Raw genomic sequence first — 18,615 nt, 5'->3', positions numbered from 1 at the left:
TATTTTAGTATGTTTTAACTGAAATGATACATCATATTCCCTACTGATTTACTATCAAACCCATTCATGTAATCTGTTTTTCCCTGTCATTCATTGCAAATTCTATAATTCTATCTATGCATTATACTGCCAGTTTTTTTATTGTAAGAATACTACTACTACTACTATTAATAAGAATAATAACAGCGCTCAAAAAGAGAAAAAGCTGTATAGTGCTATGACAATGTGCACCTCTGAAAAACTCAAAACACCAGGTTATTATACGTTCATTATTATGATGCTATAACTGGCTATAATACTATAGCATGTAAAGAAGTAAAGATCTTCCATGATAACAAGACAAGAATTTAAGTTTGTTTAGGTCTTGTGAAGGAGATGCCACAGTCCAAAGTTAATAATGAAACAGGATTCTAGATAGGATTCAAATTAGAGCTGGGCAATATATCGATATTATATCAATATCGTGATATGAGATTAGATACTGTCTTAGATTTTGGATATCGTAATATCGTAATATGGCATAAGTGGTGTCTTTTCCTGGTTTTAAAGGCTGCATTATAGTAATGTTATGTAATTTTCTGAACTTACCAGACTGTTGTAAATTTGCCTTTACCCACTTAGTCATTATATCCACATTACTGATGATTATTTATCAAAAATCTCATTGTGTAAATATTTTGTGAAAGCACGAATAGTCAACACTACAATATTGCTGCGGTATCGATATCGAGGTATTTGGTCAAAAATATCGTGATATTTGATTTTCTCCATATCGCCCAGCCCTAATTCAAATGAGTCAGTCTGTATCATTTTTACTAGAATACCTGGGGGGAAAAATCACAGATTTATTAGTCAAATATTAATCCTGAGGTCCTGACTAATTGCCAGGTCTCCCCTGGCAACACAAAAATGTCATATCAACTGTGACCTTCTTACTTCCAGCCAGGGTCCGTGCGTAGTTCCAGTGTGTATATTCTCCAACTCCGGCGTTGGTCACAGCAGCCACTTTGAAGCGGTAGTATCTGTACTTAGCCAGGGATTGGAACGTGACACTGTGGTTCTTTTCAATGCCGTCCGAAGCATTCACTGACACTGTGACATTAGAGTCCACGCAGTCTGAAGTCAGTTCATCCTCTGGGGACGGCTGTGCAGTAGTCAGTGTGTTTGGTTCACAAACAGTTGAAAGCAGCTGTGCAATAACGTGGTACTCTTTCAGCAGGCCTGGGATGGAAAGCGGTGGAGCCCACTGTAGTGTCACATTGTTAGGTGTGACCTGAGAGATGGTAAGAAAGCGAGGGGCAGCTGGGGCTGTTAAGGGAAACAAAGAGGATATAATTAAGTATTCATTCTGTATTACTGTATATTAGCAATTAGAAGCCAAAATGCGACACAATACAAGAAGACTGACTACCTGATTCAGAAAGAGTGGAAGCAGTACAATTCAGGCTGTCTCCGGATCCTGCAGAGTTGACTGCAGCCACAGTGAGTGTGTACTCCTGGTCTGGAGACAGCCCAGTCACTGTGTACTCTGGTAAGTGAGCCTGGTGTGTGTAGGACTGCGAGTCTACCTTCAATAGAATCTCATAAAAAATGATCTGTCCATTGGGGTTGGCTGGCAGTTCCCAAAACAACTGAATTGAATCCCAGCTCACTCCTGAGCAAGACAGGTTCCCAACAGCATCAGCCACTGCAGACAGAGAGGCGAGACAATGGCATTGTTATACTAGCACTAGCTTTATTCTGCACTGGCCACTGCAAGAGGAAAGAACCCAATTCATTTTCAGTATTAGCCTTTGGTTATTTCATTGCACATGCTGAAAAAAAGGTCTTTGCACAGGACTAAATTTCTGGAAACTACAAATGTGCAGTTTGCAGATAAACGCTACATATTTGTCATTAGAAATCCTGGTGCATCATTTATGTGAAAGCAAAAGAATCTGCTTTATCTTAAACTTATATTTTCTTTAACTAACAACCATAACCACCTTTTTTAAATCTATTTATTATTGGTCCAATGCCTACACAAACTAAACCTCGTTGGAATAGATCGTAAAATACTGACAATGTTTTATACAGTACTTATAATTTACAGAGAAGATATTCCAAATTTAATTGAACACATTGTACAAATCAATGTAGAACCACAAACTGTGAGCAGTGACCTAAATCAGTGTTACATCCCTTGTGTGCAGACAGTTTCTACTTTACCTGACTCATTAGTCGTGAAGGTCACAGGGCTGCTGAACTGATTCCCATGGCCCACTCTGGTGTAAGTGTAAACACTAATCTCATAGGAGCTATGAGGCCTGAAGCCCGATAGATACTCTGTGGTCGACGGACCAGAAGAATTCTACATACACACAAAATCACACACGTAAAAAAAGGACACATTAAAGATTAAATCATCCAATCCTGTTTACTGGAGTGGATAATATTTTATTGTATCCGCACACATATGTGTACAAGTATAATGTTGCTGCTGAGTGGTATCTGGAGTGTGAAATTAGAGCGACCGGAAGTGTGACAGTGTGTACTTTTACCGAGTGGGTCTCTGGAGTGTGTAAGTGTGAGTGTTGTTGTTATAGTGGGGTAGCTTTCGGTGTGTGAAATTAACGGTACCCTGTGTGTGACGGTGTGTGTGATGAGGTCTCGGATCCTGAAGCCGTACTGTATCACCACTCCATTGGGCTCCAGAGGAGGCTCCCAGCTCAGAAGCACAGAGACTGCTGTGTGGTTATATATAGTCAGGTTACGGGGAGGGGACATGGGGCCTGAAACACAAAGTAAGGCAGATAGAGAAGAAGATAGACAGTAGATAAACATGCATACTTTCATGAATAAATATCATCTAATGAGGATCTTAGAGAAATTTTAAAACTGCTTTCAAACTAACCTCCTTCATCAGTGTGCAGCTGCAGCAGCAGATAAGGCCCTGAGCCTTTACGCGTTGCAGCCGTAACAGTGAGGTTGTAAGCTGTGTATGGAAGTAGGTTGGTGAGGGTGAATGAGGTGCTGGGGGTATGAGATGTGCTAGAGCCCCCTGGGCCAAACACAGTCAGGGTATACTCTGTTATCTCCCCGTTGGCCTCCAGAGGGCGCTGCCAGACTATTACGATAGAGGAGGACGACAAATTCCGAGTGGACACCAGCAATGGAGCAGAACTAGGAACTAAGGAGAAACAGTTACACAATAAATATATGAACCATACTTCATGAGTGAATGTTTGTGAAGATAAACTCACTATCATCATCCGTTCTCAGATACATTGTGCTGGTATGGTTGTAGGCTGCGCCAGCACCAGTTGCCGGGGTAACAGTCAACACATAAGGGAAATATTTCTTGAGTCTAGTGAATAGGAAGACATTGTCAGTTGTGTTACGACTGATGGTCTTGTTGACAGCTGGAGCCCCTTGGTTGGATACGTCTGGGGGGGTGCCAGCCTCCTGTAAGGTGAGCAGGTAGGTGGGACGGCCGTTTGGCTCCATTGGAGGGTCCCAGCTGACGATGATGGCTGTGGAACTGAAGATCTGAGCTGTCAGGTTTTGGACCGAGTCACTTGGCACTGAAGAGGGAAAGAAGAAGAATAGTGTTACTATTTTTGACTACCAGTGACAACACTGGCTGAAAACTGTGAGCATTTTGATGTGAGTTTACTGTACTATGAGGCAGTAAATTAGGACATCAATCAACTATACACACTCTGACACTTGAGGGAAAATGAACAGCACACCAGTCATCATCATCATCATCATCAACATCATTATCATCATCTGTCACAAGCACCGTCATAATCATTGGCAGCATTGTTGCAATTAACAAAATCAACAACAGCACATAAAATAGAACAATACTGCATGACATTACTTTAACAATGCAGAAACACAGCAAAGTAAAACAGCACAGTTAACAGACACAACAACAGTTTGCTACAATAATAACAGCCAATCCAGAGACATACAGAGGCATTTAAGAGAGAAACTAGCACAATGGAAACCTTGAGAAAGAAAGGGATTGAGGAGTAAATACTCATCCTGTTCATCGTCTCCGCCCCTCCGAAAATAAAGCATGGTACACAGAGAAGAAAAAAATGGAGATGAAGGGGAAAGGGGAGATAACACTTGAGAGATCCATAAGATGAATGAGTGGATGTGAGGGGCCAGGTGTGTGTGGGGGTCTGAGCCCAGCAGGGGGCTTGGCTGTACGGGAGAGACAAGGTGCCCTGGAGATCCGGTGCTTGGCTGAGAGTGGAGCGGCTAGAGCACAGGCAGAGATACAGAGTCAGTATGAGCAGTAATCATTCAGAGACAGAGCATTCTATGTTAATAAGAAAAGAAAAAAAATCACAACGTACAAATATGAACTGTATGTGACAAAGTCTGTGGCAGCTGTCTGCACCATTTTTCCGAAAATAACATAAAAACAAAGAGATCAGCTTTATTTACACTTCACTTTTATACACTGATGCTATCAAAAAGACTTAGTACAACTGAATATTATATCTAAATTTTGGTTTCCGTGGCTAAAATGCAATTGTAGCAGTAGCACAAACAAACATTCTTAAAGCATGTAAAGCTATGTTTTATGTCATCTGCCCTCTCTTTCTCTTTTATTCTCACAACTTTCGTCGTGCTTAGCAAAAGGAAACACAAACTGCTGTCGTCAAGGCACAGTGTCACAGGCGGACAAAAATAGAGCCAGTTTGCCAGACAGACTGTTATCCCCTTTTACTAACAGGCTGAAAGTCACATCTTCAATCGCAGAGTTTTTATGTAATTTTTTGAGTTGAAGAGTTTTGAAAAAAGTGTGCAGACTCACCCTCCAATAAGACTTTGAATCATTGTATGCTATAATTATCTGGCATTATGTGTAGTATTTCATGTTCATGTCATATATATATATATATATATATATATATTAGTGTATGTGGGATTGTGTTAGTCTGACTGACCGTCCTCCGGTAAGAACAGGGTTAGTGGCTCGCTCTGAACCCCTCCGTCCCCCTGCGCTGTGCTGGAGGTCATCCACAGGGTGTAGTTTGTGCCCCCAATCAGTCGAGTCAGAGTGTAGGAGAGGGCTGAATCAGGAGAGGCAGGGGCACCTAAGTCTGAAATAGGAACCCTCTGTGGAGAAAAAAAAGAACATTAGTTTTTGTTTCACACGTTGAAAAAGGCATTCAAACAAGATCAAAAGTTGTGAATATATACAGATGGGTGAAAAATGAAAGGAAAGCCCAACATTAAGTGTCTTGGTCAGTTGTTGGTCCACCACAACTCATCTATTATATTTCTCCACTCATTTATTCAGATTTATTCAGATTTTTTTTTTTGGCCACTTGGGGGCAACAGAACAAGCTATAAACGAAACACTGATATATTATGGAAATGTAACGTTTATATTGTGCATGTCTTAGCAATTAGCTATGAGTTAGTATCAGTGAGCTATTTACACATCCAGCACATGTATAAATAGCTTTGGAGTCATGTTTGTGCCCTGAAGTTCAACATTCTCTCTCTTTAAGCTCTGTTTTGGTCTACACCAACTCTTGAGAGAAACATCTGTATCTTCAGCTGCTAACAGCTTCACTATGGTGACCAGCTAGTCACTTTTTTGCTGTTTGGTGCTTTGCAGGTAGCATACAGTGAGTTCAGCTGAAAACAACTGCCTGCTGCTGGAAGGTTAATGAGATCAGTGCGAGGGAAACTACAGTATAAACAGTATGTATCTCACCTGCTCAGCCACAGTGTTGTCATACGAGTAGTAAATGGTGTAGTGTACAATGATTCCATTAGGTTCAGCAGGCGGGTGCCACAGCAAGTTGACGGAGGAAGTGGTCACATTTGTAAAAGTCACATTCCGCGGGGGGTCAAATGGTTCTGAGACCCAGGGAGCATAGACACAAAGGACACACAGACAAATATTCAGAAAGAGAAACGTCTTACAAATGCACAGTAAAGATGTATTTTGTAGGAGAGGATGATAAATCTGTCTAATATCTGTCTAAAAAATCATTAACAATCATCCAGCACCTGCATTGATGGTGTTAAAGCTAATGTAGATCAGCACTCCTCCATCTCCCAGTCTGTTCCAGCTGGAGACAGAAGCGTTGTAGCGACTCTCTGAGTCTACATTAATAACCACTGATGTCCCTGTCACATTCTGCCACAGCTCAGTCGTTTCATTCCTAACAAAGACAGCCAGGCGACCATTTATGTTGCAATGTGTTGTTTTCTTTTTAAACCTTTTTTCAACAGCGAGTCAAACAGACAGAGAGAAGTAGATCAAGAAACTCACCAAACTCTGACAATGTAGTAGAGTATGTCTGAATTTGCTTCAAGTGGTGGTTGCCACGACAACTCTACCTCATAGTCTGACAACTTCTTGGCGTGGAGGAACTGAGGAGGCGTGTCTGGAGCTGAGATGCAGGGGAAAGACTTTCATAACACAAACAGGAGTATGGCCTGTCATCAATACAGAAACTGATGAGTGGTACAAATATATTTGCACTGGGCAAATGAGAACCTCTGACGGCCCCTCAGGAACGTGCCAGAGAGAAACAGAATATTGCCCTGAAATTTAAAAAATGTGTTAGTTGTAATGACTATGTTGTTTGTGCTCCTCAGTCCTGATGGGAGACACGAGTGTCACGTGGCATCAGATACCTGTGATGTAACATCATTAGCATGAACTGAAACAGAGACATGTAACTGAGGAGGAAAAGATGAGAAGAAAGACAGATTTAATCAGATGCCCTTCGAACTCTGCCATGATGTATCCGTGCAGTGTCCTGGAACTGAAAACAAACCCTCCTCCTCTCTCCCATCCCTCTCACCATCCTCCAGTGTGGTGATGTTGAGCGGCTCGCTGCTGTAGTTTCCGGCCCCGACGCGTGTGTGTGCTTGCACCATGACGCGGTAGCGTGCATACTTCCTCAGATGCGTGATGTGGATGTTGTTGGTTGGGGAGGTGAGGTTCAGGTAATGACTGGAATTCCACAGCTCCAGGCTGTAGTGGGTGATGACCCCATTAGGCAGCAGAGGAGGCTGCCAGGTCACGTTCACCTCGCTGGGACTGAGCGATTCATACGTAACGCCATACGGAGGACTGCCTGGGACTGCAGAGACAACACAAGAAGCAGCTTTACTAAAATCGGAACAGTTGATATTGTTTCATAAAGGTTTGTATTCGCGTGGGTGGATGCATCCATCAACACACCGTCCTCTCCGGACAGCAGGTATAAAGCGTCTGACGTTTGGTTGCCATGACCATAACGCGTGTATGCCCTCACAGACACGGTGTAGTTGGAGAATGGCTTCAGGTTCTTCAGAGTGATTGTGTTAGAGGAAGTGTTCATCAACGCAGAGAAGGACTCGTTCTCATACAGGACCTCGTAGCGTTGGATCATCCCGTTGGCCTGTTCGGGTGCAGACCAGGCCAATGTGGTAGTGGAGGGGCTGGTGTCAACCACAGTGAGGTTCACAGGGGGGGAGTCGGGCTCTGAGGAAGAAAGTCCCAGAGTGATCTTTCATTGGATAAAATGTGATGGAATTAATAGGTCAACACAATCAAATCAAACAATCAAATAATCTACCTGATCTAGCATCACATTAAATATTGGTCATTCAATAATTACATTGTAAATTTGATAAATAAACTCAAATGTTTAGTATGACTTTGGCATTCATTTACTGACACTGAATTGTTGATAGTGTGAGGTGCATGCCACACACTGGGCACCCACAACAATTCAACATAGTGAAACAGCTGCAAAAACACAACACTAGACGCTTTGTCATCTTTTCTGTAGGTTGACATGTACAGTTTTGATTCCATTATTTTCAATGACAGATTCAACGTTCATTATCTAATTTGTTGTTACTTCCACCACTCATATTCAAACAAATGTTTGACCACTTGTGTTTGATTGTGTTCAGTACATACCGTCCTCTAAGGTGACAACAAAGATGTCATCTTCCTCAGACAGGGAGCTCTCTCCCACAGCTGTAGATGCAGCTACACGTAGCTTATAACCAGTGTACTTGTCCAAATCTATACATTAGAACAGAGAGATTTAGCAACAGATCTGTATTATAATGCTTACAGTGACTGCATAGAGCTGTTCAGAAAAGGCAATGACTCTACCTGTTATCAATATGCTGGTAGCATTAGTAACCCACTTCAGGGCTTGATTACTGTGCAGTTTGAGGCCATAGACAGTGTAATGTGTGATCCGCCCATTGGGGTTGAGTGGTGGGATCCAGCTCACTAGTATGGAGGTGGAGCTGATGTTTTGATAGGACACTTCGAGTACTGAGCTAGGGACTAAACAACACATACAGTACGAGACATTATTAGGAATAAAGATTTTTTTTAGGTTTTGCAGACCTTATCATTTGTAGTAACATAGTTAATTATAAATCCAAGTGACATGTAAAAAATGATTTGTCTATTTCCTATTGTCTCTAAATATAGCACTTGAAGCAGTTCAGCATATTTGATGAAGTTGATGTGCTTCCATGATTCTTGCACTTTTTAGGGTTGTACCCACATGGTTGAATTAACTCACTGTAGGTCACTTTGGATAAAAGCGTGAGCTAAATAAATGTAATGTAATGTAACATGTGAGCACCAACCCTGCTCCCTGGTCTTCTCAGTGATATTTGTTGCAGGACCCTCTCCCACTGTTGTGGAAGCAGTGACCCTGAACGTGTACTCGGTGAAGGGATTCAGATCTGACACCAGGTAAGACAACTCCTCAGACAAAACGTTCATCACCTCCTCTCTCACTGTTACACCTGCGGTATGCATGCAGACACAGATGGATACACAAGAGCACAAGCGCACACACAGAATTTATAAGCACAGATACAAATCCTTGTATTAAGGGCTGCAGGAAGTTAAGAGAAGCAGTGTTTATGGTTAGTGCTCTCCCACCTGTAGTCCCAGTAGCTGTTGCACTGCGTGTTAAAAAGTGTCCTGTAACTGATGCATCATGTGTAGACGAGCGGAGCTGGCCTGGGGTCAGGGCCAAGGGGGAGGAATCTGAGGTCATATCCCCAGCATGTGATTGCCTTGTCAGCCAGGGTGGGAGCGTAGCAGGTGGTACAGAGGTAAGAGAAAATGCAGAGGTCCCAGAGACTGCAGAAGATTGAATACTTGTGCTGTATGAAGCAGAAATGTAGCTGGTGCTGGACTTCTCAGTGACCATGGAGTGAGCAGTCGATTGAGCATTGGTGTTAGTGATGGGGTCAGCGCTTCTTTGTCCAGAGTGTGTGAGGCTGGAAGCAGTCGCACCAGTGGGCAGTGTGCGATCAGAAATAGCGGCAGTGAAAGTCGGTGGTGAAGTAATCAGACTGAGCTCAGCAGTTCTCTTACGCCTCCCTGGATAATTACGGACATCAGGAGGAAGTGTCTTATCTTTATGCAAACCAGTTGTATTCTGAAGGAAGAAAAAGTACATTTTATAGTCTGACTGTAGTTTTTGATTTCTGGTTATTACAGTGACCATGGCTTACAAGTTGCATATGAGTATGTTTTTTTTAATAATAGTCCCAACGATTATTAGAAATTTGACATGTTACAGAGTAACATGTAAAGCTTATAAACTTTAGAAAAACTGTTGATGAAAAAATAGCTATTGAAAAATTTAAGTTTATTATTGTAGTGGTGTTTTTCAATTTTGAATATGAAATGAATATATCATACAATCATGGCCGTTTTAATGGCTTGTACAGGTGTTTATAATATAATATCTTTCCCCTGAAAACCGTTTTTTTTTTTCCACTGTAAAAAACACTTTGCTTTAACATGTACAATAAGTATATGAAAAGATTAACAGTTACATTTTATCTAACCTTTTTTACTGAACAGGCTCAGGTTTTAACACTGAATCTATGGTAGTAATACATAGCTGTCATATCTGGCTTACCATTTCTGCAGTGAGGGTGATGTCCTGCAGCAGAATTTCGGCAACCAGAACCTGCAGTTTGTACTGGGTGATTGGACCGTTGGGCTGGGCAGGCATTCTCCAACTCACACGGATTGAAACTGAATCCTCAGCTTCTGCCATCAAGTCTTGCACTGCACTGGGTGCTACTCACACAAACAAACAAAAAGAGCCAGAGAGAATCAAACACAAAACACACCTCTACCATGTGAATATTTATTGGACTTTATTCTGTTATCTTGACTTTTTTGTAGTTGTGTTGTGTTTTTATGTCCACCTTCTCCTCACAAAAATAATCTAAAAACTGAATATGTATTGTTAACATTGTTTTCATAATGTAAGTACATTTATGGAGATTCATTTAAATGCAATGTGTTAGTATATTAGTTTATGAGTGGTCTCACCTTCGGCAGGTGTAATTATAACATCCTCCGCTGCTGGACCCACTTCTCCAGCAGCTTTGGCTCGGACGGCCACCGTGTACCTTGTGTAGGGGGTCAAACCACTCAGAGCAAACCGTGTGTCTCCTGTGCTGTTCTCAAACAAATATCCTGGGATAAGGAAGAAATAGAAAATTGTTTGAATTTCTATCAATTTAGAGATTGAATCTGTCTATGCATTCATGCAAGTGTGTTCAAGAGTTAATACAGTATTTATTGACCTGTAGGTCCATAAAGGTAGAGTACATAGGTGAATTTTCCGGTGATAATTCTGGGAGAGCTCCAGGACACGGAGATTGATCTAGACGTCATATTCAATATAAAGAAGTTCTGTGGCGGGTCTTCTGGGGCTGCCATACACAAACAAAGAGGAATAATCATTTTCATTTTCATCTTCATGCAGTAAATATTGTATAGGCTAATAACTACTACTAACAAAAGCTACAGCCTGGTTTGCTTTTTCCCCCACACCTGATTCTGGCATGCGGACCATAGTGGAAGCAATCTGCCCCTCTCCATCCGAAGTGAAGGCAGACACTTCAAATAGATATGCAGTGTAAGGTCGTAGCTGATCAACTCCTACTGATATGGGAACACTCCAGGAGGCTGCAGGGGGCACGGCGGAGAGGGTGATGGGTGAAGACGATGCTGTTATCCCCAAAGGACTGAGAGTCGCACGGGACAGGATATCGGCTGCATCCTATGCATACAAAATCATATAGGACATACGCAGATTTTTATTTTTAGCCCAATGTTGTTCACACGGTCCTATACATAATCCTGATAGAAACAGTGGGTGACAGCGTAATGCAGTACATTGCAGTGAGGCAACGCGCCGGTCATGATGTCCTCTGCATTGACCTCCAGAATGCGGACCGTCTGTCCAGTCCGAGCATGTTTAGCCTTGACAGCGAATTTTGTGATGAGGCCATTGATGCGGTGCGGCAGAAACCAGGTAACCACGACGAAGGTGTGGTTCTGGGCAAACGCTGTCAAATTGGTCACCAGGCCAGGGGCTGTAGGAAAATGCACACAGAAATGAGTGTACACACACACACATAGACATACAATACTGTATATACACATTTACCGTTTTAGATTTTGAGATATGTGTGTGTGTGTGTGTGTGTGTGTGTGTGTGTGTGTGTGTGTGTGTGTGTGTGTGTGTGTGTGTGTGTGTGTGTGTGTTTGTGTGTGGATGAACACCCACGGGACTCAGAGGTCTTTATGTATAAAGATTTGCTGAAGGCTCCTATTCCAGCTGGAGCTATGGCTGCTACCTAAAGGGACAGAGAGAGAGAGAGAGGTTGGTTACTTATAATGATTCATTCATGTTCCTGTCAGTAGGGCAGTGATCAGATCCCGATTAGGTGCTAATCTTAGGCAATGATCACAACAACAACACTCAGTTAGATTCAGTGATCCCAGTAACACATGAACAACAATGATACAACATTATACAGCAGGTTAACATGTTATCAGTATGTAAACAGACCACAGCCTCTGGATTGCTGCATACATTTTTGATCTTCTCAAAGAATAAAACAGAATGAATTCAAATGAATAAAAAATAAATAAATTATTATAGCTGCTGCGCAGCGATGGTCAGGGTAGAGAATTTAAACTCACAGGGAAGGTGTCCAAAGCACAATGGTTGATTTTGTATAAGACATAGCACTGTAACCATTGAGCTTTAAACTTGCAATCTTCTGGTCAAAAGGCAAATGCTGATCTCAGTGAGCTATTCTCTAGCTATTTGGGCTATATTTTATTCAGTCAGCCTGGGTTGACTCAATAACATGACTTTCCTTAACTGGAACTGGACTGAATAAATCAAAAATGTGGATGGTAAATTTGTGGAGGAGAGTCTGAAGATGAAGTTGCCCAAATTTGGGCATTTATGGCTGATTTGTTATGAATTTTTAAAGTTTAGAATTTTAGATGGCTGTTGTAGTGCCATCATCAAGACAATTAGCAGCCAAATTGCACTGATTAAGTTTAGCATAGGACTGGACTTATGTGCATAATTTGGTGAGTTTTTGTGCATGGGAACATGGATTTCTTAGGAAGACGAATAATAATAATACAGGCAAATACGCTGCTCGGACCCTAATGACATGACAATGAAATGCCAATTTAAGTCTGATTATCAGGCTAATACAGAATTCATCTAAAATGGACAATAAAGAATGCCACCTCCAAAACTTTATCTAGAAACATCCATCTTCAGCTTTCATTTTCTATACATTTATACAAGTGTCAAGTTATTTATTGTCAGATGCACAATAATTACATAAGCAGTCATTGTCGCTGAAAATAATGGGTTTCAGGCTCCCTCCAACAATGCTAATTAAATTTGTATAAAACAGAAAATCATGAGTAAAAAAACAACTAAATGAGAATCTAAGACATAAGACATAAAATAGTGCTAGTTAAAATATAGGGATTGAAATAAAATAATGTGAAATAAGTTCATATAAATATGTGGAAGACAGTAATTGCAAATGAATAAGCGGAATGTAAACATGAATGTAGTAAATGCATAGGCATAATGACAAGTAATAACTACTGTATAAATATATACATCTATTTATAAATACAGAAATGAAAAAGTTGTAACAGAACGTAAAATTATATAAATATAACGTCACAAATTTATGGTAAAGCTCAGAGGTCAAGAGTTCAAAAGTTCAAAAGTCTTATTGGACTTACTGGAGCACAATGAAAAACACTGCATATTTAACAAAAATGTCAACTGATCAAGGAAGAAGAAAAATATCAGTGTTTTTAGATTAGTCATTAGATTAGACAGGCCTTTTTTTTTATTGGCATTAAAAAAGATTCTTAATGCAAATACTTGTAGAAAATCAACCAAGAGAGGAGCATTCACAGAGAGCAAACCCAACACCTGCATAGTACAGTCTAATGCAAAATAACAACATTGAAAACTACAGTCTAGAAAGTTCAATGCCTCTGTGAATCGGACATTTTAAAGTGCACCTTTGGAGGACCACTGTAATGAATAAGATTGTTCATGATATTGTCTCTATTACCTGAAATTTTCTATGGTTTTTGTCTACAACAATGACACTGTAAAAGCTGTAAATACTTACTGTAAATACAAAACAAAAAGATTCATTAAGAGAGCAATTTGTTGCGTTTTACAGTATCTTTATTTTTTACCGCTCAGGTAATATTAACATGAATATAATTTTCCTAGCCTGTCAGCTCGGCTTTGTGCATGGCTTAGTGGGCCAACACACTCACAGGTGAAATGTAGTAATAAGATACATGCACACACAAAAGTATGTGCAGGTATAATCACGATGTGTGTCAGTCTCTTAGAGTCCCTTTGTATGAAGGTCACTGTGGGTTAATGAATTCTGAAAACTAATAAGCATGATCACATTCAAGCTCAGTGACAACAGACAGTGGAAAGAGCCATGGTGGATCCATAGATCTGTTTACCGGATTAATAATGCAATCAGGATCAATTACCAGTATTCAGCCAGATCAAGAGAATAGTCTGTTCCAATGGGATCTGTTCACCTGATTATACGGGAGGACAGTTTATAGGAACATGCTTGTTATGAGATACACTAAGATTGTTGGTGCTTGGGTGTGGGTCCACGAAATATACATATTTAATTACATATATATCCAACAGTAATATCCATGGAATTTGGTCCTGTATGTTTAGGAAATACTTATTTTATGATGATGATTTGTTTTCACTTGTTTTATGTCTTGTCTTTGTGTTGTTTATGTGATATGAGTTGACCAAAGTAGATTCCTATCAGCTATACTTATTTATTGGTATCCTACCTGAATATGGTATGTAGAACCTGAGGTGAATTCAGTGAGCAGGGTCTCTGGTACATCCAGGTACTTGGTCACCTGTGTAAAGGTGGGGTCGGGGTAGGGACACACCTCCTTGTACCTACAAGGAGAACTTAGTTTTTAAGATTATCATCTTTCAACTAACATTATACATTTATGAACAGCACGAGGCTGGATGAAGGACTCTGAGCAACAGTAAGATTATATTCTATTAGATTCAGGTGCAAAACCGCCAGTGGTGGAAAGAACAGTTAAGTGTAAGATAAGTTAAGAACAATTACTCAAGTATTGTATCTAAGCACAGTTTTAAGGTACAGTACCATTACCATTTTATGCTACTTCTACTCCATTATACTTTATGCACATTTTTTCATAAAACACAGAATTATTACTGTACACAATAAGGTTTTTAGGACTGTAAGATTTCTGTTATAAAAATTAAACTGCCCAACACTTAATAAATAAGTAAAACCTCCACCTAGACCCAGTACAACAAAATGCTGCTCACACATTAATGCATCTGTGTTAATAAGACATAATGAAAAGGGCCATTTGGCATTGCAATTATTTTTGTTACTTTAAATTCATTTTGCTTATAACAGAGATGGGGACTCAAGTCTGAGACTCGGAGTCAAGCTTCGAGACTTGTCAACAACCTGTTTTCATGCAATTGTTGCTTTTTAAATCTAAATTCATTCCTATATTTCTATTTTCTTTTATTGGCGCATATACGTTGGGAAAACGTATGATGAGCTGCATGTCCCCTGCCCTTTGCCATAATGTGCAGGCATGTGCTATGCCTATGTGCGTGCACTTACATATAAAAAAATGCATTGACGATGGACAAAATGCACCCAGATAGGTCAGTCACTTGCTAATGTGAAAGAGACAAATTTAGCATATATATCGTCACAGGTAACAAGCTAACCATCGCAAAGTGTTGTGCTAATGCTGGGAACGGGCAAATTGTATCTTTATAGTTGTATCCATATGATGTGACAGACTTAGGTTAATATTTCACCAGATTGTTGTTTAATAACAATACAGAAAGTATCAGTTCTCACATGTTGGCACCATGGTTGGTGTATTATCTTTCAATACAGATGTTTCCCTCAAACTTTGAACAATGAAAAATATAATGCATGATGAGGTTGGGCTTTACAGCCAGTTAGTAACACAGGCAAACATCTATTCTTTGGTGCAGATACCAAAATGTTGAAAAATACAGTTATAAAATTGAAACAGAGTTCTTAATTTGTGTTTTTTCAGATTGCATTGCAGTAGACCCCATAAAGTTATCCATCAACAGATTTTGATACTGTACTGTATGGATGGTAGATATAGGACATGCTTTGAATTCATAAGATTTAATAATATAGTGTTAGGGACAGATCAGATGGCCAGAGACTTGAGACTTGACTTGGACTCGTGGCAAAAGACTTGAGACTTGACTTGAACTTGCCCCTCAAAGACTTGAGACTCGACTTGGACTTCCAAAAAATGACTTGTGAACATCTCTGGCTGATAATACTGCTGTACATTTACTTTAGAATTTGAATGTAGGACTTTAATTTGCATTGGAGTATTTTTAAATGTAGTATTGCTCAAGTAAATTCCTAAATGTACATAGAAACCAAGAGCATTTTACACTAAATGTATATTTCACAAATGTTACAGTATGATATTTAATATTTTTAAATTGATATGTATCTTTGTGGTACTTCCTCTTTCCTATGTATTTGGATTCCCTTTTTCTTAAATCTGATTTGTATATTTTGTAATTCTATATTTCATGATCTCATCGCAATTTTGTGTTGTCATAGAAAAAGACAACAAAGCTCTCCTGGATTGTGAATTTGACACTCACAACCTGTGTGGATCCACGCCAATAGAATAAAGTAAATCTTGAATTACAGTTCTCCAAGGAGACAAACAATTACCTTATGACGTATCCGTCAATATTGCTGGTATAACGTGGCATGGTCCAGGAGAGAAGGATACCATTAGAGCCCACAGCCTCTCCTTCTAGGTTTAAAGGTGGGCCAGGAACTGGAGGAGAAGAATGGAAGTGTACAGAAAGAAAGAGAAAGAGAACAGAAGAGTGTCTTTTCACATCCTATATTCACTCCATCTACTGGGTTCAATATCAATGCAGCAAACATCCAATAAGATATTTTTGTAATAACAACTTCTGTATATGAGAACTCAACAGGACACAGTAAAGACCCAGAAGAATAGTGTTGTTGTCTGTGGGGGACTGATCTGATGTGTGTGTGTGTGTGTGTGTGTGTGTGTGTGAGAGAGAGAGAGAGAGAGAGAGAGAGAGAGAGAGAGAGTTTTAGGCCAAACCGATGAATGAGGCCTCACACAGCAGTGGCATTTTACTGACATTCACTACAGACCCATTCATCCCGTGGTTCAAAAGCCTGGGCTTAAGTTACCTACGAGGAATTATACAGGGAAGGGAGTATACCCCCCCCCCCCACACACACACACGCACAGACACACAGTCATACAGTTACTGTACTAATTCCTTTCCCTCAGTGTGTGTGTGTGTGTGTGTGTGTGTGTGTGTGTGTGTGTGTGTGTGCGTTTGTGCGTGCGTGCCTGCGTCCATGTGTGTGTGTGTGTGCCATACAGAGACTGAATTAAACACCAGAGGGCAGACGAGAGCCTGATGGCACTTTAACACCCAAAAACAAAACCAATCAAAAACAATAACAAACAGTGTTTGCAAGTGAACGTCTCACCACTCTCGTTAGTATTGATCATGCGGCTGACTCCAGGGCTGATGTTGGAGGAGGAGGCTGCTGTGACCGTTACACTGTATTGTGTCCTCGGACTGACATTCACCACATCGGCCTGTGAAAACAGAAAAACACAGAATCAGTAATATACTGTAGATCAAAGGTCCCCTAGTCTATATCCTTCGCGTTCCACTTCCAGGATTGTTTCGGTGTTGCAGGAACGTCCGCTGGATGCATGTATTTTCCGTTTCCTTCCGCTTTCTTTGTGTTGGAATTTTAAATTCGGTGGATTTATGAGGTCTTGTTGACTGCTCCTCAGATCTCTGCAGGGTAAATTGAGACAGCTAGCTGGACTATCTGTCCAATCTGAGTTTTCTCTCGCACGACTATTTTGCAGCGACCCATGACAATGCTGATTGGTTTAAAAAAATGTCATTAAACACGTTTTCCTCCCATCCCCAAATGCTATGTGGAGTAGCCAGACCCTCCTTCAGCGCACTTTGGTGGAGGGTCTGGCAAAGCGAGACTAGTGGTTCCCCTACAGCTGAAATATCTCTTCATCAAAACCACCCCGTAAAGTTTCAAATGTGTTTTTGTTTAATGGATTTTAAACTGGATGTCACTTAACACTGTTTATGATAATAAAAAGTGTATATTGCTCAATAAAATATAACAGAATAGGAAAAATGGCTTATCACAATTTTCTAAAGGTGACATCTTCTCATTACTTGTTTTGGCAATTGTCATTTGTTATTGCAGGTTTTACTGCATTCGTCTTTAAATCTCCCCAAATAGAAGCCTGAATAAATCTAAATTCATTTGTAAAATCTGCATTAACCCTAAGGGCACTAATGCTTCTGGAATTGCGTTTTATTATGTAGCCTCTGAAAGAATCACCACAAATCTATTTGAAGAGAAACCTTACATCCTCAGCCATCTGTATCACTATGAAGGTGGGTGGTTGTGAATGGATGACAGCTTGTTTCTGCTTGCGGTTGCACTTGTTTGTATCTTTGTTAGTTTATGTCTGCGTGATAGTAGAACAGTGTTGCAGTCTTTTTGCTTTAGTGTGTGTTGCAACCAATATTTGCACCTATGACATTAGTATGTTTCTGTGGCAATGAGTAACACTAATACCTTATGTTACCTCCCAGAAATACGACCAAGCATTTTAACAGTCTAACAGTCTGTAAGTGTGAAATGTTCTGTATAACTGAGTGTAAAAAAAACATCTATGTGCACAGCAATGCCAGATATTGAGTGTTGAATTCTTACCTGTGAGTGTACCTGTCCCAAGCAGAGTATGAGCAAGAAGAAGGCCATGCTGTGTTGCAGAGTTCGCTTTATATAATACACAGCAGGTTAAATGCCTCTCCAGTAGAGCTGCATCCAGTGTTAGTTCACAATCTTTAGCAGTGGTCTACAGGTAATCCACTGAGCTGAACAGGAATAACTCCAGGTCTAGAAGTCTGTTAGTGTCATGAGTAAAGTTCACAGGGTTAGTTGTCCAGGTATTGGATATTAACGGCTCTTGGTCTTGAGGTATTCCAAAAATTTAGTAGCTAACCAGGAAGGGGAGTGGGTCCTCTCATTAGCACGAGGCTAACGTTCTCCCTCTGGTCTCTTTCTCGAGGGAGAGCTGCT

The 18,615-nt window shown here is 40.4% G+C and overlaps 1 protein-coding gene across 2 annotated transcripts in view; it reads right to left on the bottom strand.

The window, feature by feature from the left end:
• Positions 1 to 18,615, bottom strand: part of ptprq (protein tyrosine phosphatase receptor type Q) — a 40,969-nt gene that overhangs the window by 11,120 nt on the left and 11,234 nt on the right. The window contains exons 19-43 of one of the 2 annotated variants that reach the window (XM_028585426.1): positions 16,975 to 17,086; positions 16,165 to 16,273; positions 14,210 to 14,324; positions 11,595 to 11,664; positions 11,201 to 11,400; positions 10,856 to 11,084; positions 10,606 to 10,734; positions 10,349 to 10,495; positions 9,927 to 10,090; positions 8,933 to 9,437; positions 8,632 to 8,793; positions 8,141 to 8,320; positions 7,940 to 8,047; positions 7,214 to 7,495; positions 6,831 to 7,112; positions 6,293 to 6,413; positions 6,028 to 6,182; positions 5,729 to 5,874; positions 4,950 to 5,121; positions 3,243 to 3,563; positions 2,894 to 3,169; positions 2,620 to 2,771; positions 2,209 to 2,350; positions 1,412 to 1,687; positions 937 to 1,308 (exon numbers count right to left, since the gene is read on the bottom strand). In XM_028585426.1, the coding sequence (XP_028441227.1) occupies positions 937 to 1,308; positions 1,412 to 1,687; positions 2,209 to 2,350; positions 2,620 to 2,771; positions 2,894 to 3,169; positions 3,243 to 3,563; positions 4,950 to 5,121; positions 5,729 to 5,874; positions 6,028 to 6,182; positions 6,293 to 6,413; positions 6,831 to 7,112; positions 7,214 to 7,495; positions 7,940 to 8,047; positions 8,141 to 8,320; positions 8,632 to 8,793; positions 8,933 to 9,437; positions 9,927 to 10,090; positions 10,349 to 10,495; positions 10,606 to 10,734; positions 10,856 to 11,084; positions 11,201 to 11,400; positions 11,595 to 11,664; positions 14,210 to 14,324; positions 16,165 to 16,273; positions 16,975 to 17,086 (4,927 nt within the window). The remainder of the gene's footprint in view (positions 1 to 936; positions 1,309 to 1,411; positions 1,688 to 2,208; positions 2,351 to 2,619; positions 2,772 to 2,893; positions 3,170 to 3,242; positions 3,564 to 4,949; positions 5,122 to 5,728; positions 5,875 to 6,027; positions 6,183 to 6,292; positions 6,414 to 6,830; positions 7,113 to 7,213; positions 7,496 to 7,939; positions 8,048 to 8,140; positions 8,321 to 8,631; positions 8,794 to 8,932; positions 9,438 to 9,926; positions 10,091 to 10,348; positions 10,496 to 10,605; positions 10,735 to 10,855; positions 11,085 to 11,200; positions 11,401 to 11,594; positions 11,665 to 14,209; positions 14,325 to 16,164; positions 16,274 to 16,974; positions 17,087 to 18,615) is intronic. The other variant, XM_028585427.1, reaches the window with a different exon arrangement.

The sequence above is a fragment of the Perca flavescens genome, chromosome 8, assembly GCF_004354835.1.
Source record: "Perca flavescens isolate YP-PL-M2 chromosome 8, PFLA_1.0, whole genome shotgun sequence".
Classification (NCBI taxonomy): domain Eukaryota; kingdom Metazoa; phylum Chordata; class Actinopteri; order Perciformes; family Percidae; genus Perca; species Perca flavescens.
This window is presented reverse-complemented; position numbering and strand designations above follow the sequence as displayed.